This window comes from Patagioenas fasciata, chromosome Z (genome assembly GCF_037038585.1).
Source record: "Patagioenas fasciata isolate bPatFas1 chromosome Z, bPatFas1.hap1, whole genome shotgun sequence".
NCBI classification, from domain to species: Eukaryota; Metazoa; Chordata; class Aves; order Columbiformes; family Columbidae; genus Patagioenas; species Patagioenas fasciata.
The window spans coordinates 77,075,981-77,099,766 of NC_092560.1; the positions used below are offsets into that span (position 1 = coordinate 77,075,981).

At 45.6% G+C, this 23,786-nt stretch overlaps 1 protein-coding gene across 1 annotated transcript; it reads left to right on the forward strand.

Annotated features, from left to right (window-relative positions):
- Window positions 1–1,437: 1,437 nt before the first annotated feature.
- AQP3 (aquaporin 3 (Gill blood group)) lies at window positions 1,438–15,860 on the forward strand. The gene is made up of 6 exons (XM_065860622.2): window positions 1,438–1,650; window positions 10,641–10,767; window positions 10,938–11,075; window positions 12,497–12,615; window positions 13,330–13,547; window positions 14,267–15,860. The coding sequence occupies exons 1-6, from the start codon at window positions 1,543–1,545 to the stop codon at window positions 14,433–14,435; spliced, it is 879 nt and encodes a 292-aa protein (XP_065716694.1). The 5' UTR covers window positions 1,438–1,542; the 3' UTR covers window positions 14,436–15,860.
- Window positions 15,861–23,786: the final 7,926 nt, after the last annotated feature.

A 23,786-nucleotide genomic window follows, 5' to 3' on the forward strand; every position in this document is an offset into this window, starting at 1 on the left:
TAAAAAATTTCTTTCTCATATCTAGGCAAAACAGCCCACAGGCCTTAGCTTAGGAACTACCAAACGGGAAAAAAACAACACGCAGCTTCATTTCTGGCTGTGACCACTGTGTTTGAAAAGGGCAGAGTGGAGTATGGAGGAGAAGGGAGTGCAGGAGGAAGAGGAGCAGTGATACCAGACCAGGCCTGAGCACAAAGTAATGAGGAATTTTTCCTGTCCCCGTAATTAAGTTAGGACCTGAGTGTTTCCGTGCATTTGATTCCTCACACATTATTGCTTTGTTAACCAGACTCCTGACTCCACTCCTCAGGCTGGCTGCCCTTTCTGTGCAAAGTAAAGACCCATTCACCACCACGTTGAAAAGCTCTGCTTTTCCAACAGGGAAATTGATGGTTAAATAAGGAGAAGAGTAAAGCCGGGCATCTGTGGCTTTGCAGAGGAGGCGGGGGAACAAATCCAGGAAAGGGGTCCCTTCCAGTCCTGCAAATTCGTCTCTGCTGCTCTGCGTCAAGCCCCAGTGAGTCAAGGAGCCCGGGGAATTTTTACTGCTCACTTAACAGAAACCAGATGCCACGAGTGGCAAGCGTCCCGCTAGCAGCCCTCACCCCAGATGGTACGGACTGGGACAGCTTTTGTTGCGGCTTTCCCATAGAACCAGCCAGAGTGCCATGGGATGTTACTGCAGACAAAAAGGCAGCAAAGGTTGATTCCTGCAAAGCTCAGTGAGTCACTGGTCTCCTTGTCAAAGCCCTGTGACGAGGGGACTGGTCCTGCACTGAGGATTTCTCCTGGCTTTTCTTTACAGTTTTCGGGGAAGCGGGGTGCAAAAGCACTCACAAAGACCCGAGATGGTGAGACAAACTGTAACGATGCACAAGAGTTTGGACGCAGATGCAGATTTTCATGCAGCAAGATCTGGACTTGCTTCTTGATACCAGCTATAGCTGGGTAATTGCTGGAGTCGGGAGGTGCCTTGTCCTCAGCCTGCAGCTCAAGTGTGGGGGATCAAACCCTCCTGACCCACAATTTTGGTGCAAACGCACCACAGTGCTCATTGCTTTGCCATCCTGCAGGAGCTTAAAAGGAAAAGAAAGAGGAAAGCAGGGTACCGTAGTCACAGAAATGCCTTAAGACACTGTTCGGTTCATAGGTTTAACTCTTAGGACCTCAGATGAAGCTGTAGAGGAGCAGATATAGTCCCATGTTTTAGATAATAAGTGATGAAAACAGAAGGGGTTTGAGTGGGACACATTTGCAACATTTAATTCCTCGTTTTTATGAAACTCCTGAATCTTTTGCTCACAGATGCAAGCAATAAAGAAAATGAAGAAAACCACCCACTCTGTCTTACGCTGAAAAGGAAGAAAAAAAAAAAGTTGAGTTTGAAGTGAGGGTGGAAGGGGTGTGGTTATCCAGGAGGTGTGTCAGGCATCGCCAAACTTATTTATAAGCAAAGGCAGCTGTGCAGGGCAAGAAACCTTGCTGAGGCTTTGTCAGCTGCTGCTTTTTCCCCGACACCGCTCGAAGGGCACCTCGGCTGCAATGGGGAGGCAAAAGGACATTCTTGCTACTATTGAGGAGCATCTGAGGATCAGGAACAAATTAGTGCGGCAAGCGCTGGCTGAGTGCCTCGGGACGCTGATCCTGGTGGTGAGTCTGTGGTGTGAGGATGTTCTCGAACCCCTGGGTGAAGGGGGAGATTGTCCTGGTGAAGGGGCTGCACTGATGCTGGGGTTTGCACTGGGCATGAGCCTACCTGCAGTGCAACCTGCCCTGCGAGGACTGGAGAAGTCCTCATCCACAGGGAAAAACTAAAGCAAGTTGTCATAGGCTGAGATTTGGTGTTGCTAGCAAAGGGTGAGCTCTGCAGAGCTCAGTGGGTGTTTGGGGGCTTTTGTGTCTACAAAGTGCAGGGAGCAAAAGAGTCTCTGTTGAAGCAGCAAATATTTTGATACAGATCCTGCGAAACTTCCTTTCTGTCTGCCCTGGAATATTTTCTTGGCACTGAAATGCTTCAAGTGTTATCACCCAGGGAAACAAAAGCTTTTTCCTCACCTTTCTTTGTTTTCTTCATGTATCCTACGGAGAAGAAGTAGCTAGAATTTAAACTGCTGTAGTATTTTTTCTGCTGTTGGCTGCTGTTTCCCCAGGGTCTTATCAGCGGGGCTGCACGACACCGCGGTGGCCCGTGCCAGGACCTGATGGGGAGCTTGGGCTCACCATGTGTGTGACAGAGCCACGCTGTCAGCTGACGTGTTTTTAAGTGGTGAATGGCAGAAACCCCCTTTTCTGCCTCTTAATGCTCATTTTCTAAAGGGATGGGATAGAAGGAATGAAGCAGGGTGGATATCTGCATAATTGACTTAGTCTGAAGATGCTTTGAGCAGCCCTGGCTTGCTTTGAAGTCAAAGGCAGATGCAAGCAGCTTTGACAGTTGTGTTTGATGAGGGGGAATAAATACTGGTGCAGAAAAACTGGCACAGGGATATCTGGCTTTGGGAATCTGCATCCAAAAATGCAGGACTGTCCAGCAGGCCATGGGTTTGGTGCTTTTATACTGCAGAAGAAATGAGTTGATGTTCACTCAGTGAGTATCTGCAGGTGAAAGTTCCTCTGAAGTGGTTTAAACCCAGAGAAATCCTGAAGGTTTCAGTGGAGCCTCTGCAGGTTTACACCTCTCTGTAACCTGTGGCAGGACTGTTTGGGGAGAAATCTAGCAGTTGAAGGAGCTGAAAGCAGAGGAAGGCTTGACGAAGATGCATGTGGTATTGGGGACAACACAAAGGGATCAACACGCTGTCTTACACTTTAATAAGTAAAATCATTTACAAATGATGAAAATAGGGGTACTGGGTCTTTTGTGGGAGGACAGGGGGCTCAGCTGAGTCCCCATAAGATGCTACCACTCTTAAAAGAAAGCAGCTTTGCACAGTGCAATGGCTTTATCTTCAGGGTGACCCAGCTTTGGTGAATTGCAGACAAGTCCTGTTGATTTTTCAGGGAAGGGTTATGTGGGATTAAGGTGCGTAGGAGCCGATAGGAAAGTGTTTAACAGGTAGAAAGTTGCTGTCTATGAATAACTGACCTTGCTGCAGTTAGTTTCAGGATAGAAACAAGGTAAGACTTGTAGGGAGGAATAATGTCTCCTGCTAGCCAAGTTAGTATTACTGGAGAAACAAGTCAAGCCTTTAGCCATGTTGATCTGAGCTTTCAGAAGGGCTCACGATCCAAAAAAGGTGATTTCTTTTTCCCATTATAGTAACCATTACAACAGAGATTACTTTTTCCTGCAACCTTGCCTCTTCAGGGCGGAGAGGACCTGGGACGGGCTCAGAAACTGAGGAAGCATTTGGGCCAAAATCATAACCACCCTCCAAAATGAGCGTGGTAATGAGCACCCACCAGCCAGGCTGGCTGCTGCACTGGTGAAAGTGCTGACCTTTGGGAGCACAACACCTGCTGTGTTTTAAACTGTGTGTAAGTGTGCAAGCAGATCCTTCCCCTTGTTCGGGATGTCCTGAGCTGGTGTCTGGGGGCAAAGAATACACTGATTTTAGTGACACACTCAACTCCATCTCATAGGTCTTGTAAAACTTACCTTGGATCTCCTGCAGCAATTCTGCGGTGGATGGAGGGCTGTGGGTGCTCAGTGTCCATGTGGGAGAAGATGGGGTGGGCTGGTGGGAGAAATGGGGAAGTCCCAAACATGATGAATGCTCCTAGGGTGTCGGCAGGGAAAACCGGAGTACATGGGGAAGAAAATGAGTTCTAGGGCAACAAGCCTGAATATGGCTTTGCTGGGCATCAATCCCTTGGAGCTGCCCCAGTCTATTCTTCTGTTAATGCAGTGGTGCTTACAGACTTTATTTTGCTAGAAAAAAATTTTTCTTTGCTCCCTACCATGCAGATTCCTTTTCATTTTTTGATTATATCATCTGCCTGAAACACAGATGGCTTAGAAGTCAACTTTCTAGCCCTTTCAGATGATCTGGGTAGTAGTTTGAACTGGAGAATCCCAGGAGAGATTCTGTACCTTGCAGAATCCCTGCTGCCCACCCTGCCAGCAGCCCGAACTGGGTGTGAATGCATTTAGCTGCATTTGAGCCTGGTAAATAGCTGTAATGGGCTTCAGGCAACAAAATACCTGAGGAAAGACCTGGAGTCCATGAAACTGTTTTCACGGGAAATGGGGTTTACTGAACACAAATACGTCTAGAAGAGGACAATATTAGGGATGGATTTAAGGTTTGATATCATTCACGCAGGAATAAATTTTCTGAGCTGAAGGGAGTGAGACTGTTCAAAGTTTGCAGCTTGCTTTACATTTCACTGTGTAATGTAAAACTTGTCCCACCGTGCATATTGGCACAGTTTCAACTTCTTCCCTCCTCCCTCTCACTTGCATAATGACTGCAGCTCTCAAACTCTTCTTAAGCAAGGTTGTTTCAGACCCCTGCAAAGTGTATTTACCTGTAAGAATTAATCTAGTGCTTGATTTTATTTATTTTTTTTTTTAAGGCGGTTATAAATGTAGCAGAATGTTAAAACAAAATAGTGCCTCTTTTAAGATAAGATAAGAAAAATAATCCAACTAAGGTAGCTAAGCTCGGAATAGCGCAAAGGCAAAATGCTCTCTGCTTGCAAACTGCATTCGCTGCAACCAGCACCTCATACAACGTGCTTTTAGTCTACAATGTGCTTTTAGTCCGTGAGTCATGTCCTTACTGTTAGAAGAACAGTAATGCTGATTCTACCTTTCCTCTGATAATTAAAATGATTTTCTTTTTTTTTTTTTCCTTTCAAAATGCACTTTGTGTGGTACTTTTGGTTTGAACGTTATACTTATGTCAGAGGCACCACTTGCTGGCAATAGTTAAGCAAGGCAAACGCTGAAGGCATTTTCCAAGTCACTTGTTTGTGTTATTACTGTAGCAACTCTCTAAAGCCAGTTTCCAGTGGCCTCTGTGCCTCCCTTAAAGGCTTGATCTGTTTGTCTTCCTCTACTGGCTGTGAATACCAAAGCTGGGCTCTGTTTGGTTTTTACATTTGCAGGAGCAGTAACTTACTGTTTATAGTTGATTTCCAAGTCAGACTGACTGTGATTCACTGCTCTTGAGGCAAAAAGAAGGACAAAAAACAATTCCTAATTGCTTTTCAATCAGGGCTGCCGTGACTTTGTGGCCAGGTAGGAGCTTTTTGGTGTACGAGTGTGCTGCAGACCACAGAAACCAAAATAGTGAAGTGGTTGGGATGATGAAGGAGCCTCATTTAACTGTTGGCAGTGCAGAACTTCCAGTCGTCACTCATCCTGCAGCCATCCAGGGTGGCACAGCAGTTCCCACAGTTGCTGCTTAATTTTTTTGCTGATTTTCTTGAATCCAGCTGGTTGCATTTGAAAAATATTTTTTTTTCCCCTTTTTTTTTTTTTTTTAGCTTTTTTCTTTGTTAATGCTTTGCTAGGATTTAAAAGGGCCTGGAAATCTTTGCTGTAAGCATATTCAGTGCCGCTGATCCTTCTCTGCAAAGGCTCTTGTGCTGCTGGGTGTGGAGGTGTGGGGAATAGCACTGCTGCTACTCTCCCTTGGTTCTTCCACCAGAAGAGCTCAAAGCTCTTCATTAACTGTCCAAAACTGTTTTGCTTTGTTGCCCCTGTGCAGGAGCAAGGAGGTTTCCCCTTTCTACAAACATGACAGTTCAGGCACCAAGACTTGCCCTCAGGGGCAAGGCAGCTTTTCCCCAGCAGTTCCCAAAACCCCGCCAGAAGCACAGGTCTAAAGACTCCTCATCTGAGGGATACCAGGGATAGGAGAACAAGCATTTTTGCTTCTGTGTGTGGGAACAAGCTGAAATAGTGAATTTCCTCTCTATGTCCAGCTCCCCTGCTGACGGTTACCCAGGTTTCTTGCACTGCATGCCACTCGTCTCTCCGGCTTTGCACAGCGTTGTTGTAGCACATGATGTACGTGCGACAGAACTTTCCTCAAACCTTCTTATCTCTCGAGTCCTGCAGCCCTGCCTGGCTCCGGGACAGCATGTGGTGCAGAAAGAACCATAACATGACAGACCATCTGTTGCTGCCCTTCCCCATAGGTCTGCTTCTGTCCGGGCTGGGTTCTAATGTTTTCCCTTGTTTTGCAAATTGTAAATGATTAGCAGTGTACTTGTTCAAGAGATGCTTTGAGGAAAGGCAAAAATGACGGTGTTCCTTGTCCTACTTTAGTGGCTGGTGCAGGTTGTCTTGGCCACATGGGCCATGGAGTTGAGGAAGATCTTCACATGCTGCTTGAGCATAAGTAGTAGTGGGGATGGGTCTGTCTTCAGGTCTACCCAGCTGGGTTCCACTCCTTAGGGAGGGCAGAAAGAGGCCGTGCAGTGCCTCTAACCACTCCTTGCTTTGAGCAACAGAGGAGTTGGGAGGTGGTTTTGAACTGCCTGTGAAGTGATAGTCCTCTGTTCCCTCCCTCCCAGCCTCCCTCCTTGAAGGGACTGTAGGATAGTCCTAAGTTCCACTCTGATATGAGAAGAGGCGTCCCTTTGTGTGGTTAATGCGTAAAACCTTCCATTAGTCTCTCAGGGTCTCCTCCTCCAGAGTAGGCCCCTGGTTTGATTGCCCTTCTGGCATCTTCTCCACGAAGCAGAGGGCAGTGGGGGCTGAGCAGCCTGTCCCATCGACTGGGTTTATTAGAGCAGGTTTACAGCAGGCTCCTTGCCTAATCCTTGCTTTATATACTGTCTGAACAGGAAAGGTGTAACTCAGGTAATAACATGCCTGGGCTATGCCAGCAAAACTTTCCCATCTTGATTTAGAGATCAATCTGTCTGAAGTCCAAGAGCAAATGCATCCAGGCCTTTTGTGTTGCACCTGAAGGTGTGAAAAAACGCTGGCAAAGAAAAGAGGAGGCAAGCGAGGGAGGAAACCTGGCTGTTGTGCACGGGAGCGCTGAGCAACGCTTTCCTCCCAAGTTCATGTATGGAGCTGCTCTTCACTATATGTGCCTAAAAACTCAGGTAGCCTCATTTCTTCATTAGCTTTTTCCACTTTTTTTTTATCCTCTAGGGTTCTTCCCTACCGGCCTTGATTAGCTCTGGAGCTTCTTGTCTCCAGACATTGAGCTAGGGTGTTTTTCACCTTGTGTGATAGAGCCACATGGCTGGTCTCCAAACACTCCCCGGAGTTTAAGGTTTCCCTAAGTGTGAAGTTTCACTCAGCAACTTGTTAATTTTTCCTGGTGTGGCTGCTGCTTCTGGTTGTCCCCTTCCTTGTCTAGACTTTGGAGTTTGTCAGCACCTCCACCCTTGAACCAGTTCAACTCGCAGCTCCTGCAGAACATCGATTTTGTTATTTTTTTTTTACAGGGCAAGGATTTGGATCAGCTTGTGAGGGAAGAGCTGTGGGGAGCCTTTTTGTTGTCATGGAAAACTATTAGATCTGCTAGAGCCAGTAAGATGACATTAAGGAGCATGCTTCCATTAACCTGGTTAATGGGTGCCTTGACCTCAGTTCCTAGGAGAGTAGCTTTAATACATCAGAATAATGCTTTGTTGCAATTGCTTTATTAGCACTTTAAAACTGCTTTTGGACTTGGCTAGGAGATCATGAGGGTATAAAAAGTGACTGCTGCACATGCTGCCGTGTGATGTGCTAACCTGGCTTTCTGTTGGTTGGGATGTTCTTACAGTAATGTTCCCCTGTGTTGGAGTCAGGTTTCTAAAACTGAGAGTGAGTCCGTTTCATGGACTTAAAAGCCACTGAGATAAATGTTGAATTGCTTTTCTTTGAACTTCCTTGCCTTTCAACTCAAGCTAGCTGCTCCTAAAAGCTTCTCTGTACGCACTGGAAAAGAGACTTAAAAAAATGTATGCTGAGGGCCTCTTGTCTCATATGGCCTGGGAAAAGCGATTGGAAGGAAAACCAGCAACTAGCAGAAGTGGAAATGGAGTGATTAAAAACCATAACAGCCACTACCACAACAAAACTCTATAATGTCAAGCTGCTTGCAACAAAATCACGGGTGAGCGTGATTTGAACTGGTTCCTGCAAGTCAAATGTCATGGATTGATGTCATGCATAAGAATATCTGTTCATGCTTAGTGGACTTCACTGTAGCAGGATGGAATTGCATACATGCATATCAAAGTTCAAACCTGTCCCTAAATATTACATTACTCTTTATCTGCTGAGAGTCAAATTTTCTACTGTTACGCTGAATTAAGCCAAGTAGTGCTCAGGGCTCATCTGATAAATAATTGTAATGGTGCTGTGGAGTGGCTCCAGGGTGTTTTTGCATGGCCCATAGACTCTATTCTGAGGAAAGCTGGAGAGGTATTGCTAGGTATAGGATGGGGGGAGAGAAGGATGGGGAACAACCTCTTGAGAAATGCAGATCTGGCCTTCCTCCAGATTAACTGAAGACCTTTGTGGGTGGAGGGGGGAAGCTTTACTCTGTGGTTTCTGCAACCGAAAGGCATGTGGCTAACGAGCCAACCACCATCCACTTGCAGAACTGCCAGTTCTTTCAGAGTGAATAACACAAATACCTTCATCAATTGGAAGAACCTGTGTCCAACCCTGCCAAACTCAGATGCCCATTGCAGCTTTTTGTGGGCTTACCCCTCCCTGGTCAGACTGATGTGTTGTGTGGCGTTAGAGAGGTGAAGACCACAACCAAGGACTCTCTCCAGATCTCTGTTAAAGCATGCCAGGGCTCTCGTGGGGTAAGGGAAGGAACATCTGTCACCCTGGTCATTAGCCAGTATTTATTTGCTCAGCTGGAGCTACATTTCCCTCAGTGGTTTGGGTGTAGCTGGGAATGATGGCTCTGTCTGTTGCACAATAAAGAAGATTCATCTTTTCTGCCTTTGCCTGATGTCTTCTGTGCCATGGCTTCCCAGCTGGGCAGCTCAGGGTTAGGACATTGAAGGGACTCTTCTGACTGCACCTGGTAGAGAGCTGTGCTGAACATCTCCTCTCATCAGCTAACGAGTTCTGCAGGTTCCTTTGTTCTTTCTACGCAAGGTCTTGTGTTGGGGACCTGGCTCCTTGTCAAGAGGCACCCATGTACAGAGTGTCCACCTCATAAGTTAGCCTGCAGCCTACACGGCTTCTTCTTTCCCAGCAGACTGAGTGCCATGTTTGCTTTATTAGTAATTCATCAGTTGTCAAGGGGATGGGAGGGGAAGAGCTAGGTGCGTTTTGGCTTTGCCCCTGATCCGGTTTGTGCTTTGCTCAACGGGCATGTCCAGCATTGGCAGGAGACGTGAGAAGAGCCACCCTTGCTACCCGGGTGTCTACTTGATGGTGGTTGAGTAATTCTGGGATGACGGAGATCACAGAAGCAGGAAGTCTTGATGAATGTGTAGATATAGGCATGGGGTTAGGAGAAGCAAGGCAAGCCTTGATCCCTAGATTTGAGGATCTCAGCAGCAAACTGTAATCCCTGCCCTAGTTTAAGGATGGTCTCAGTACCTGCTGATGTGCTAATCTCTGGTATACACAAAGAATCAGTTCAGGTGGAGTCAGTGGAAGATAGAAGCATACACATGATGAGGATTAGGATTCCTTAAATTACATAGTGGGTAGTGGAGAGACTTGGCCAGGCAGAAAGCCTCCAACTGGATAAGTGATGAACTGAACTACTAGGGGAAACTGGTCTGGGCTGTTAAGGGTGAGCATAGGAAGGATGGGATTTGAATGTGTTTGGAAAGAGAAGGATCACCCGTTTGTAGCAAACATCTATAAGCAAGAGCACATGTCTTCCTTAGCTACTAGGAAACACCCCACATCACACATCAGAAGCAACTTTCATTCTCCGAAGTGCTCAGTGCACCCTTGATCTTGGACAGAAGGCCAAACATCTGGCTGTGCTAGTGGCAGGATGTCTGCAGAATATGGGCTTTTCAATTGGTGGTGCCTGTGCTATGCTGGTGCTGCAGGAACAGGACAGCTGTGTTGCCCTGATCCTTTCTCACGTGGTTTTGGCATACAAGGGATATGTTTGGTTTGGGATGGTGTGGGCTGTGCACGCAGTGCCCACAGCAGACACTGTAGCTTGGGGCTGGGACAACTGCAGGTACCTTAGCCCAAGAAGGCAGCCCCAATCCCTTCCTGTTAGCCAGAGCCACCTGAAAGAAGACTCCGTGAAAGTCAGGCTGTATACAACTTTCAGTCATGCCTGTATTTTGAGGCATTAGCAAAATTGTCCCTGGCCAATCCATGTGTTACTCTGTCAGACAATTAGCTCTTTTAGCAACAAGGTACTCACATCCCTCATGTGAACAATTTCACTGTAAATATCTTATTCCAGGGTGCTGTCTGGCTGATTCTTCTCCCCTACCACCCGAAAACTAGATGGTTGGATAAAGACCTCCAGTGTTCTGGAGAAGTGAACTGTGGTCTGACCTTGCTTTTGGCCCTGGTTTTGTCTCCTCCTGCCAGGAGACAGGCTTGTCCTGTGTCCTTTCTCCTTCCCTGCTGACCCTGGAGACATCTTCAACTGAAGGGTGAAGATTTCAAGGCTTTGGGTCATACGTGGGCTCTGGTGGTGCATGCAAGTATAAGTGGAGCAGTGGCAGGCCCTGGTCAGCAGCTGATCATGATGTGAAGCAGAGAGGGTAATTTAAATCTCTTTTTCTCCTCCTAGCTGTTTGGCTGTGGCTCCGTTGCGCAGATCGTGCTCAGCAGAGGGACTCATGGAGGTTTCCTGACTGTTAACCTGGCCTTTGGCTTCGCTGTGACGCTCGGCATTTTGATTGCGGGACAGGTGTCAGGTATGTTGTGGCTCCATGTGGGCTGGATTTTGCTTGTGACAATGGCTGTGTAGGCTTAGATGGCTGTGCTTGTCCTGTGTGGCACTGGTATTGAAACCAGTGTTACTTGACACATCCCTAGAACCACATCTCTGCCCATAAAAATGCAATAACCATCAACCTCTCTGCAGGTGGACATCTGAACCCAGCTGTCACTTTTGCCATGTGCTTCTTGGCCCGGGAGCCTTGGATCAAGCTACCAATTTATGCCCTGGCCCAAACCCTGGGGGCTTTCCTGGGATCTGGCATAGTCTTTGGGCTGTACTATGGTAAGTGCAGAAACTTTCTGTGTTTTTTGGGGTGAGATGTATGCTCTTCATGACTCAGCACAGGGAGGCTGGTTCCCAGGTCAGACAGAAGCATTTTCTTGCAGAGCAATCAGCATTATCAATGTGTGCAAGTTTTTGTCCTTGAGTAATGATCACTTTAAATGGACCACTGGATGGCCTCTTTTGTAGGTACTATTTGGATTAGAACAGATCTTTCAGAAATACTGATCGAACACTAGTAGTAATAGAGATTTTATATATATATGTATTGTTCTAGAGCTGTTTTATCTACCTTGTCTTCTGCATTCTTTTGTGTTATCTTCCAGACAACAGGAGTTCTATCAGCTTTTGCTACCCTTATCAGAGTTACTCTGTACTGCGGAAAGCATCCTAGAAACCCAGTTCCTCATGACTCTGTTTGTCCCTAGTGGTGTTTCCCATCATAGGGCAGTATTCAGTGGGCAAGAACTGACTCTTTGTGCTGGAAATTGCTCTTCCTCAAATATCAAGGGTGACATTTTGACTTGGAGTTTGCCTCCTTGTGTCTGTTTTTGGCAATAAGAGCAATGTTCCCTGCAGCTGAGCAGAACATCTGGGTCACTGTAGCTTGCACCTGAAGGGAAGAAACTGCCGTCCTAAGCACTAGCACCAACTGCCTTTCACTTTAGAAAGAAAAAACATCAGGATTCTGGTTCAACACCTGTTACCTTTCTATTTGGTGGGCTAAAGACCCCTCTTCAGAAGAGTTAATCCCATTTTATCTGTCTAAACCATGGAAGAGCTACCTTTGGAAAGTGTCTGTTTTTCTCACTAACCTAACTTCCCTCTTACTAACCATGGAGGGAATCTAGATAGCTCACCTATGTTAGTTATTCCACTTCTACACAGTGGCAGACATGGGGCAGATTGCTCTACAAGGCAACCTTGAGAGGTAGAGCTAATTGTGTATTGGCTTAGAGAGAACTGCAAGATCAGCCCAAATTGTGTTTGCTGCAGATCAGATCCATAGCAATATCTCATGTTTTGACACTGAGAGTGATACCACAGGCATTTGGGTACCTTTGGGGAGAGATTTGGAGTCAGCTTATTGTTTACTTTTTGGCTCTGACTTTTTCTTGGTGCCTGCCAAACAAGAAATGCTGGGAACAGGGACTTGGACCATCTGCATCCAAGCCTGACTGGTAAACCACTGTGATAGATCACGCCCTAAGTTTTCCAAATGAGTGCTCTACAGCAGGTGATTTTGCAACAAATAGCAATGGCATGCTCAGGGAATTCTATCTCAATACTCATGGCTCTTTGAAGACTGCATTTTAGTCATCTTCCAAGCAGGGATCTCTCTCTGCATGCTGGAAAATGACTGACCTCTCCACCTTTTTTTTTTTTCCTTCCTCACCACCCTGCCTCCCCCTCACCTCTAGATGCCATCTGGGATTTTGGCAACAATCAGTTGTATGTAACAGGAAAAAATGGCACTGCTGGTATCTTTGCCACCTACCCATCTCAACATCTGAACATTGTGAATGGATTCTTTGACCAGGTAAGAGGGTGCTGAGAAGATGAAGGTGCCTCTGAACAGGAGTCTTTTGGGGTGGTTCTGGGCTTCTCCTTTCGTTAGAAAATGAAATGAAATTTAAAGAGAAGATATCCAGAGCTGACACAGGTATCTCACTAGCCCACAGCTAGGGCAGAGCCAGAGAGTATCCTTCAGCAAGAAGGCTTGTGTTAAGGTGACTGACCAGCCTCACAAGACTGGCCAACAGTGAAAAGGACCCCACTTGTTCTCAGCCCCACAGAGCAATAGCATGAGGAAGGATAATTCTTCCTCGTGCCACTCTACTACTGTGGCTGTGGCACAGCCCAGAGGTTGACTGGCTGTGGGGTGGTGTTGGAGGTGACTGTCTCCTCCTTAAAGTTCCATCAACCACAAACGGACAACAGCCACCCAGCTTTGACAGGTTGGAAGCACATTCAGGAAGATGTCTTCAGCCATTCTGGCTGCTGGAACAGTTATTCACAGCTCTCCTGCGGGTAGGGAAAAAGGTGTGGGCTTGATGTGTAGGGAGAAGCATGTTCCAGTCTCCCATTCCCATGGGTGCTCGGTCTGTTGTGGTCTGATAATGCCATGGGATGACTCTGTGCAGGTCTTTCAGGTCAGAGAAGGAGTCCTAAATGCACAGGACTTTGTAGGAATTAAATAATTAAGTTAAATTAATCCAGATTAATCTTTTTCTTTTTCCCTCTCCCTCCCCAGTTCATTGGCACAGCCTCCCTGATCGTTTGTGTCCTGGCTATTGTTGATCCCTACAACAACCCTGTCCCCACGGGGCTGGAGGCTTTCACAGTTGGTTTCGTTGTCCTCGTTATTGGAACCTCCATGGGCTTCAACTCTGGCTACGCTGTCAACCCCGCCAGGGACTTTGGGCCTCGTCTCTTCACAGCCATTGCTGGCTGGGGCACTGAAGTGTTCTCGTAAGTTCTTGTCAATGAAATCCTTGTGCATCAAGGGGAAAAAACATTACAAGTACAAATAGGTGGTAGCTCTGGCATCATAAAGAGCCTTAGCACCCATATCTTAGCACTAAGATATCTTTGAGATTTTATAAACATATTTAAAAGACAGTTTGCTCTGATTTCTTAAAAATCATAGAAACTTCACAGTTTCCAGCAGTGAGATCAAATGACCTAGCTTTGTTATCAGGGAGGAAATCTTGGAGCATCCATGACAAGTTCAGGTGCACCTTAAAGTTGAGCCTATCGTAATTGTTTTTAGCAGCAGAAAATGTGGGGCATTTGCGATATTTGGATTTTGGCTTTGCTGGTGAAAAACTAGGAAAGCCATGAGCAGTACAGACTATGTGCTGTCAAGCGATGTTTTTCTGCAAGCAATGGGAGGGATGTTAAAGTGCCTAGTCCAGGCACTCCAACTGCTTCTCTCCTTTCTTGGTGGAAAGGCAGTCTTGGAAGTCCTGGAACGACCTGTTTTGAATTGCTCATCACCTGAACTTGCAGTGTGTGTGGGGTAATATCCACCTTGGAAACTGCTGCAGACATGGGGGTACTGTTGTCTTTTTAAAGTGAATGGTGAAGTTTGGAGATGACCTGATCTTGCATTATTCCGGACCCAAACATGAATGTCCTAATGCGCAGGCTGCAGTTCTTATCTTGTATCTTTTATTTTTGTTTTCCAGGACTGGTAGACAGTGGTGGTGGGTTCCGATCGTTGCTCCTTTCCTTGGGGCCATTGCGGGAGTGATAGTCTATCAGCTGATGATTGGATGCCATGATGAGCCTTCTCCACCTGCCTCTGAGCAGGAAACAGTCAAGCTGGCTAACGTGAAGCACAAGGAAAGGGTCTGAGGAAGCTGCCACCCAGATCTGGCAGACATTCATTACTCAGGACTGCAGTTGGCAAGGAGGAGGAAGGAGTTAAGAAGAGCTTCAAGAAGAGCAGGAAGAATTTTTTTTCCTGTCTTGAGATATTCTAGCTTTATTTTTTTTTTTATTATTTTTTTTAAAATGTATCCCTCATGCATTTGCTTTAGGCATTTTCCTGTGAGCTGCAGTATCATGTAATCTTTCCCTAGTAGAAGGAGGTTGAGGACTCTGGGAGTCGGAAGATAATAATGCATTGCTGTCCAACCCCTCCAACATGGGCCAGTTATTCAGGAATCTGGAAGCCTTTCAGGCTGTGTTGCTGGCTTTGCCTGTGACCTTGGCAAACTCTTTTTCTCCAAACCTGGGTCCCCATCTGCAGAGTGGAAACCACGCAAAACTTTAAATGTTTTGCTAGCATGGAATGGAAACTCCTACACTCCAAAACCAAAATTGCCTGTGATTGTACTATGGATCAAATTCATGCTTGGTGTTGCTCTAAAGTCAATGACTTGGCACCAGGAATGATCTTGTTTAAAGGATTTTTATTGGCCAAACTTTTCTCCCATGAATTCCCAGAACACCATTTGAATCAGTTGATCCATAATGTCAGTTAGAGAGTGAGAATGCACTGGATTTTAGTTTAATATTAAGAAAAAAAAGTTTACAAACCACTGTACCCTGGTGTTCTAATAACAATTATTAATATTGCCAGCTCCTAGAAGAAATCACACAGGAAATCCTTGTTCTATCCAGGGGCTAACCTAGAAAGAAAGCTTGGCTCCCTGTAGCAGTCTTTCTAATTAATCAGCTTTGTATATAAACTCCAAGCAGCTAATAGCCAAGTTCCACTGGAAACATGGTGTTGCTAAAGTTGTGTGTGTTCATGTAAATTTCACAATAGTTTTTTTTTTTTTTTTTTTTTTAGAGTAGATTTATATATAAATATACTCTTTAAAGCTGTTACTAAATGCCAGGGTTGGGATGAGTTAATTTAAAGATGTGTGGCACCTGACTAGTCTCTGACAGTTTTGAAGTACTGTTGGATTTTCCTGGGGTGGCCTTAGGCTATGGCCTTGTTGTTAGAGCATCTCCTTTTCTACCTTTCAGAATTACTAGGGTATCCCAGGTATTCATGGCACCTCCTGTACTAGCAGTGCTGCCATCACAGGGGATCTTTGGCTCTCCCAATGCCATATTATCACAGAATATTTGAAATAAGCAGTATCGGTTGTGAAAGAATTTGTAGGTCCCATGCCACTGCATTAGACAAACTCTTTCAAAGCCTGTTTCTTTAATGTGTGAATTCCTTGAAATATGTTACTTTATATACATTTCCAGTCACTAAGATGATGTATTCTTTTTTTTTTCCTTTTTAAAAAATAAAATGTCAATACTCGCACAGTAAAATGCTGGTGTTGGTTGCATTTTTAAGCAGCTGTCAGTAAACTTTGCTATGGAAAGGAAGTCATCTATAGCAATAGCTTCCTCAAGACCTCTTCAGCCTGTAAAAGCAAAATGGAATTAACTTTTTCAGGCAATTCACCTACAAGGTCCATTTGTGCTTTACTTTTTTCATTTTGGGCTGGGCTTTTGGGACAGGTGGGAGGAGATGTGGTTCCTGCAGTCAGTACAAAGGTCAGGGTATCAGCTATTGGGTGGGGGTGTCCTGATGTCAGGCGTCTTGTTCTTCAGGAAAAAAAGAACAAGAGGTGAGCATTTCTCCCTTGCTCTTTGTACCATTTAACTTCTCTTATTATTCTTTCAATTAATGTAGTTCTGAATATGCAAACCTACTCCACATACTGCTGAGCATGGCCCAGCATGTTTCACTTGTCGCTTTGTGTTAGCCATGCCATACAACAAAAAGTATCACAGACACGAACCCAGTGCTCACAGAATTACACAAACTTCTTTCTTTCAGTCTGTGTCCCCCATAAATAAAATTATTGTTGTTCTTTGGCTGATTTGTGTCCTGCTGTATTTTTTCCTGTATTAATTGTACTACCTTAAAATAACTCAATTTCCCATATGGTGCCATACTGAACAATTCAGTGAAGTCTGGATGAATGTGGTTTCCTCCAATTCACCAACTAGAAATCAAGTGGCTTTTAGCAAGAAACTTGCCAAATTTATTTGGTATGCTCTATCTGCAGGCAGCATGCTGCTTTATTCCATGTGTGTATTGAATGCTTATGTCTCAAAATCTGTGTAGAAGTCTTGACCTCTTGTAGGGACCAATTCCCATGTCCCTTCAGGACTGCTAGTCCTTTTTCTGCTCTTCTACCACATGGTATCTTCAACTCACTTGGCTGAAGTATTAAAATTCTTACTACAGACCTAGTGACTTTTGATTCAAGGTGTGTGTGTTGGTTTGGTTTGGTTGGTTGGTTTGTTTGTTGTGTGTTTGTTTGGTTTTGTTTTTCATTCCCTTCTGCTTCCCCCTGGCATGTGCCTTTGTCTTACTTGTGCCTCAATGGTTATATGTTACAACCCTTATTGAAACTGCAATAAAATAGCAGTTTCAGGTCAGAATTTTTGTCTTCACTATATCCCCATTGTGTAAAACCTCAGTCTTCCTGGGATCTTTTGGAAAAGCACCAAGCACTGCTGAGTATATCCATTACCACCCAGATGAGCATGGCCCATGTGAGACGTGATTAGGGCAGCTCTTTGCAGTCTGATATGCCAGATTTCAAGAGCTCTAGAAATGCTATTAAATTTTGGGAATGGAAAGACAGAGTTAACTGCAGATGGCATTTTCCCTGGCAGCAAGCACCCTTCAATTACTGCAACTTGTGGTTCTGTTTGTTTTCAATGTAGCTGCCTTGAGCGAGCTTCTGGCCATTATTCATCTGGCAGGCCCATGCAAACTAAACCTTTTTTTATTCTTTTTACTTTTTCTCCATACCTAAATTTCAAAGGTAATGAATCACCTTGTAGTTAATGCCTTGCTTTTGGAGTCACCAGAGAGGTAAGACTCATCTGGCCAAATACAGTCATCTGGGTTTTAGGTCAGATGAACTCCAGCTGTCAAGCTATTTAAATAGACTTACTTTGTAGGAAGAAATAAATCTATGATTTAAGCTATTCATGCTTGACAGGGAGAGCAATTTGTCGCTGGAACAAAATGTTAAAAGATGTTGTGGATTCTCTATTGTGTGAGGTTTTCTAATTAAGACTTGCCAAAAGGTCTCTCATTTAAACTGCAAGCCGTTTTCCTAACAGCAAGTCCGGTTAGAGGAAGTTCCCAGACCTCTATATTACAGAATGTCAAGTTGACAGGAATTGCCCCTTCTGACTTCAAAACCTACAAAATTTATACGGCAGGCTGAAAGTGGCCAAGTATTCATTTCCTCTGGGTTCTCAGCTGGTCTAAGCTCTTCGCTGCAGGTGTTGTAATATGGTGGCACATTAGCTGGGACCTGAAGAAACCTGCTTTTGGTTTCCCGTTCTCCTGGTGCCTTGAAATGCATGCCTTGGGAGGCTTTTCCAGCTCTGTTTGCTTTGTCTGTCCATGCAGCACCAGCAGTAGTGCTGAGCTCTTCCAGACCCTGCTCTGATTCTCCTTGTGGGAGAAAGACGGCATCATGAATCAAAAGGCCAAGGCTGCTGGGCACTGCAGTGCAGATGGGAGAATTGTACAGCCTCTGTTTGTGCAGTTCTTCTATCACAAAGCACGTCTCAGTCTGCCAGTGGTGGGTGATGGGGCTGCAGGAGCAGGCTGGCACTTGCTTGACCACCTCCAGCTGAGGACAAGTTCCTTGACTGTCCTCCTAGAAAGAGGGTGAAGGACTAGACTCTCTTGAGGGAAAATGTTGGCATAGACCATGAAGGCTGTTGTATTCGCCGCTGTCTCCTGTAAGTCCTTGGTAGTTCTGCTTGCTTAGGTTGTGCTTGAACTCCCAGCTCTTCTGTGCGGCCAAGGATATCGCCCTCATCCTGTATCTCAAGGCAGAAAGAAGTCCCCACCTATTGCCCAGTTCTGGCATGGCCACAGGCCTGGTGTCTCCAGGGCCTCCAGGTTTGTGGGCATTCAAGGCTATAGGAACCTCCTTAGCCTTGTAGGATTCTTGGATACTTGTGTTTTGGACTCTATGATCTTAAAGTTGTTTTCCAACCTAATGGATTCTATAATTCTAATTAAACTACCTCATTTATTATTTACTGTGTAAAGAACAATAAAAATCCTTTCTGGTGCCACAAACTCCTTGTTGAGCAGGAGCTTCCTCTTCACTCTTCCCCATTCAAACTCCAGTTCAGGAACCCACATGATGGTTTCTCTGGGTACAGAGCGTGCATGTGAGGAGGACATCAAGGAACTCCAGGCAAATGCGGCTGCAACTGAGCTGCTGTCATGTGGCTTGTAACCGCTCCGAAGGATTAATTTGGCTGGAGAACTGAGCACAACCATCTCACTCTAGGAGGCTGGAGAATGTTTATACAGACAAATGAGCTTATCAGATAGAAAATATTTTCATATCTACCCCTATATTAATAATATTAATAACAAAAAAGCCCCACTGAAAAAGAAAAGGTCAATGGCATGAAGTTGTGAAAGCCACAGACAGAAAGACTCAATCATTTTAAAGGGCAACACTTTTATTTAAGAAGCAGCTGAAATATTCTGTCAGCAAAGTTTTGTGGTGTGGCTTTTATTTATCATTATCGAGTGTGGAGGTGAATTCAAACTTTAGTCAGGAAAGATTTCAAGTTTGTTTGTTTTGTTGTTTCTTTTTTTTTTTTTACTTGCAAGACTGGGTTGACTATTTCAGTTTTTTTTTTTTTTCAGTCCTCTAATAGCAGCCTAAAGAAGGAATGAAAATGGGAATTCCCTTGTTAAATTGTGTAACAAGCTCAGGGCTAAGCATTTGGTTTTGATCTGTTGTTCCTAACATTTCTAAAGAACTTAATAATAATCAGTGTCTCATCTCGGTAAACACATCTTGACATCCAACTGTCCTGGCTGCTTAAGGCAGCGTATCTCCATTAGCACCCGAGCCCTCCCCCTGCAAGTGAGGCTTCACAGGCTGCATGAACGGCTCGAAGTCCACATTCACGTTTGGATAGGTCTGTGCAGACACGCTACTGAAACACATCCAAGCCAAGAGCTGCTGCACCACTGAATGAAACCCTTGATCTCATTTGCCGTAGGTTCAGGCAACCCTGCAGTACCTGTATCCCTTGAGCTTGGGGTATTTATCTGTTTGTTTGAGTTCTTTTTAATGAATGGTAGGTGTACAGAGGTGTCTGGTATTTTGGAACTAAAACCAGCTGCACAGAGCGGTCATTGAGCAAGATACACAGACACCTGAGAAACTGTATGACATTGAATTAGGCAGGTTATGAAATCCAAACCAAACAGCACTTATTAAAAAGAAACATCAACATGAACGGGAAGACAGAGTCAATTTTGGATCCTTTCCCTTACCAGGAAAGGTACGCAGTTGTACGTCAGCTATACCTAGTGGGGAGCAAGCGGAAAATAACATGATTTCTGTACCTGTGGAGCCCATGGGTATGTGGCCCTATCCCCCTAGACATGTTTTCAAATCCCACTGAGTGGATACTCGCACTTGTGCAAAGTACCTTGGTAAAGCTGGGTGCAAATGATGTGAAAGTCTAAGTTGTTGTGGGGTTTCCTTTAATTCTGCCATCACTCATTAGTTGCACTGGGAATTTCAAGGCGTCTTCTTAAAACAGTCTTTCTTGCAGGTGAGCCTGTTTTGGAGACCAACCTCCTCCTCATCCCCATTCCTGTGTGGGTGGATGCGGGTGCCCTTCAGCCGCTGCAGTTTCTCTCCTGCTCAGCTTTCCCCCGCAGTGCCTGAGCTGTCTGTACCCCCTGGCTGCGGCTCTGTCTTGCCAACCTCCCCATCACGGTCTGTGGGTTTGGAGGATGCTGCCAGAACACACCTCCCTCCCAAGCTCCTGCAGCCTAGTGCTGTGGTGGAAAAGCCTAGGAGGTAGGACAAGTATGGTGTGATGTCTCTTTGGGGTATCTATGTCTGGTGAACTGCATGTCAGACCCTTTCTTAGCTGGAGGTTGTGTCAAGAGTATGGAAATTAGTAACCACTCCTGAATACATTTGCCCTAAGGCCTTTTATTTGATCCATTCTTAATTTTGGCTCTGGGGACATCCTGTGGCAATGGGCATTAGCATTTTGCAGGGGCTCACTACTCTCTCCCTTCAGTGAGAAGAACCAGTCCTCTCTCTATCCTACCCACGCTCTCTTTCGTACCTTCTCCAGAGACTCGGTCCCTTCTCAGGCTGGGAAATTGCTAAATGCCCTGTGAGACCGTCAGAGAAGGGCAATGGAGACTTCATCCTGTACAGCAACAAATTCTACTCTCTTATCTACTTTCTTAATTGCTGCGTGGAATTTATAGTTGACGAAGGAAAATCTTCCCTAAGACCTGTGTTGGGTGTCCAAGTGTTTGAGCTCTTGCCTCATCAGCTGCAGCACCTCCTTTGCCCAGAGAAATGATAGGGAATGACAGAGGACATAAAAATAATCTTGCAGCCTTTACATTGAACTGCTCCAGAAAATAAAGTTCAGTTAAGCCTGAGTTAGTTTTTCTTCGATGTCTATCTTCCAGCTGATCTGAGGAGAAACAGCTATTAACAAGGCATTTCCCCAGCAGAACCTGTCCAGCTGGGGCTGGGAATCTGGCAAAGGAGGTGAATAAAAGAGAAATAAATAAATGGGAGGAGGATAACCAGGAGAGCAAGTTTGCAGGCTAAAGATTGCCAATTAAAATACACCTCTGAAAACATAACAAGAAATGGTGGTTTTAGTGATTGCAGGATCACAAATTATCTTAACTCTTTGTAGGGAATTTACACAGTTCCCATCTATGTCTTCTACTCCCCCAGCCTTCCTGGGATAACCTCTTTCTTTCTTCTCGTTTCTTCTGCTGGCATGCAGCTGGCTGAAACATCTTCCTTGGGATCTGGGAAACATTCTAGAAAATGTCCTCCGCTCCCCTGAGCTTTGATTGTCTCAAATTAAAGTGTCTTTGGCTTCTTTTGCTTGCTTGTATGAAACGTTTTAATTTAAGTGGTGAGATACAGCTCACCTGTGTCTAAGTCCAGGAGTTCATCCCAGGCTAGCTGCCTCAGGGGACCTGTGTGGTTAAGTGACACCAGACTTTGTATCTGGTGGCACACGAGGGAATGGGCGCTCTTTGAGTGCAGCTAAAAATACTGACCCATCCTGAGCAGAGGAGGAGACTTCTTGTCTGAAGACTGGGGTGCGACCTTCTTCTAGACCCCAGGGCAGATAAGGACACCTTACCTGTTGCCCCTGCTTGCCCATCAGTCAGCGCCATGGGAACCCACATCAGTTAACTGGGTGTTGTGGGGTGATTTGGTGACCCTCTTGTCTTACACTGTTCAGTGGCTGTTGAAGAGCTGCAGTCCAGTTATAAGACGTGACACCCAAATGTAAGCCATGAGACAAAAGAACTTCCAGTGTACTCCTGCCTAACGACCTCCAGGAGGAAAAATGTGTCTCTGAGTGCTCTGGCCCTCGCTGTGTGTAGTGTGGTTGTAATGCACAAGAATGGAGTGGGGTAGAGAGGCAGCTGGGGGACAGGTCAGGCATTGTCATCCTAAAAGCTCTTTTGCTCCAGGAAAAGTACTGAGTGCAAGTTAGGTATTTCTCTGCTGACAGGATTTACACTCTTTTAATGTGGGACATTCAGCATTTACTCACATTTCAGTGCCTGGAATGCCACTAACTCTTTAAATTCATTACTCTGTCACTGGTGGAAATGCAAGATAACAGACTCTCCTCTATCTCTGAACAACAGGACACGAAGCGACGTCTTGCCAAACCTGTCACTTGTGTCTGCTGCCTCTTAGTCCAGATGCTCCAAGCACTGAGCAGACATCAGGCGCTGCAGCCCAGCCCTGTGCTTACCCAGATGAACAGCTGAGCTTGAAAAACACACCACAGTGATGAATGTTCCTGATACTGGGGTGGTGTTTGTCCCTCCAGACAGGTGACGAAGACTCCACATGCAAACGTGAAACGCTGTGAAAACCTCTGTGCTGCCTCCAGGGAGTAGAGGGTGGAGGGACACGTGAGCAAGAGTGCAGGAAGACCTAGAATAGGGCATGGGTACAGAAGCTGATCGTATCTGAGCCCTGTAGCCCATGACTGTGAGATAAGAACAGTGCAAGAGGGGTGAATAGCAGCTGAGGGAACTATGGGAGCCCATGACTTGGCTCAGTCTGGCAGATGACAGCATGAACTTTCACTGAGTACATCTGCAAAGGGGAGCTGAATGGCTTAGCTGTTTATGCTGACTATGGGTTTGATTCAGATGCCTAAACATAGGGGATTTAGAGACATTTAAGATGCCCTGAGGAATATCTGGTGACATGTGAGAAATCCTAGCTGCAGTTGGCAGTCCAGAGGGGTTCAGGTCTCCTGCAGGCCCTGTGCCATACCTCCAAGCCCCATGTAGATACCTTTGGGTCTCCTGTGTGTGTGCAACTGGGTCAGGTCCTGGAGATTATCAAATTGGAGTTGAATTCCTTCCCAGGAAGCTATGGCCTGGACAGAGGCAGAAGCTTATCCAATTTCCATACTTCTGTCTTCTTTGTGGTAGGATGTCCATTGCCATAGAGGCTTAAGAATTGCACAGAGACAAGATGAAAGGTCTGTCTTCCCCTGCACCCTGTCTCCAACAACAGCCACTTGCACCTCCATACCTTCTTTAGGAATGCTGCAACAGGGAACAATGAAAACCACATGGATGAGGTGACTCCCAGAGCTCCCAGATATTCTTCTTGTTTTGGTCTGAGTTGTGACAGACTTGGTTGAAACCAGTTTTCTCGAAGAGCCAGAGTAACGCTGCATTTACATAGTAATTGGAAGGAGTTTGTTGGTTTATACTGGGAGGAACAAGCTCCCTGTCCCAAGGAGAAACACTGATATCTCATAATTAGCACTTCTCCTTCACTAGTTTTCTTGTTGGGAGACACCTTCTCTGCCAGACAGGCTCTGCTTGTCTGAGGAGATCTTCACCTGTTCTAAGCTGTACTTGAGAGTACAGCAATGCCCTTCTGGACAACCTTGCAGGGAACTCCCCAGGTGCTCAGGTTTCTGGCTCCTGTTGCTGGGAAATGGCCCCAGGTGGTCCTTCCCTGCCTGATGCAGCAGGTAAGGCTCAGACAGGGCTGTTGGAGCTGAAAGAGATGTAGTTTGAGTCAAAGAGGCAGGATAGCTGGTGAGGGCTGTACCCAGTCTCCCAGTCCTCCCCAAACAGACAACACTCAGGCATCAACCACATAAACATGTCATTTCAGAGGGCTGTACCCAGTC

Excerpts from the sequence above, each read along its gene's own strand:
- AQP3 (XM_065860622.2), top strand. The coding sequence starts at position 1,543 with ATGGGGAGGCAAAAGGACATTCTTGCTACTATTGAGGAGCATCTGAGG. Across the intron at positions 10,768-10,937 it reads GATTGCGGGACAGGTGTCAG|GTGGACATCTGAACCCAGCT; the intron begins GTATGTTGTGGC and ends ACCTCTCTGCAG. Across the intron at positions 13,548-14,266 it reads TGGGGCACTGAAGTGTTCTC|GACTGGTAGACAGTGGTGGT; the intron begins GTAAGTTCTTGT and ends TTTGTTTTCCAG.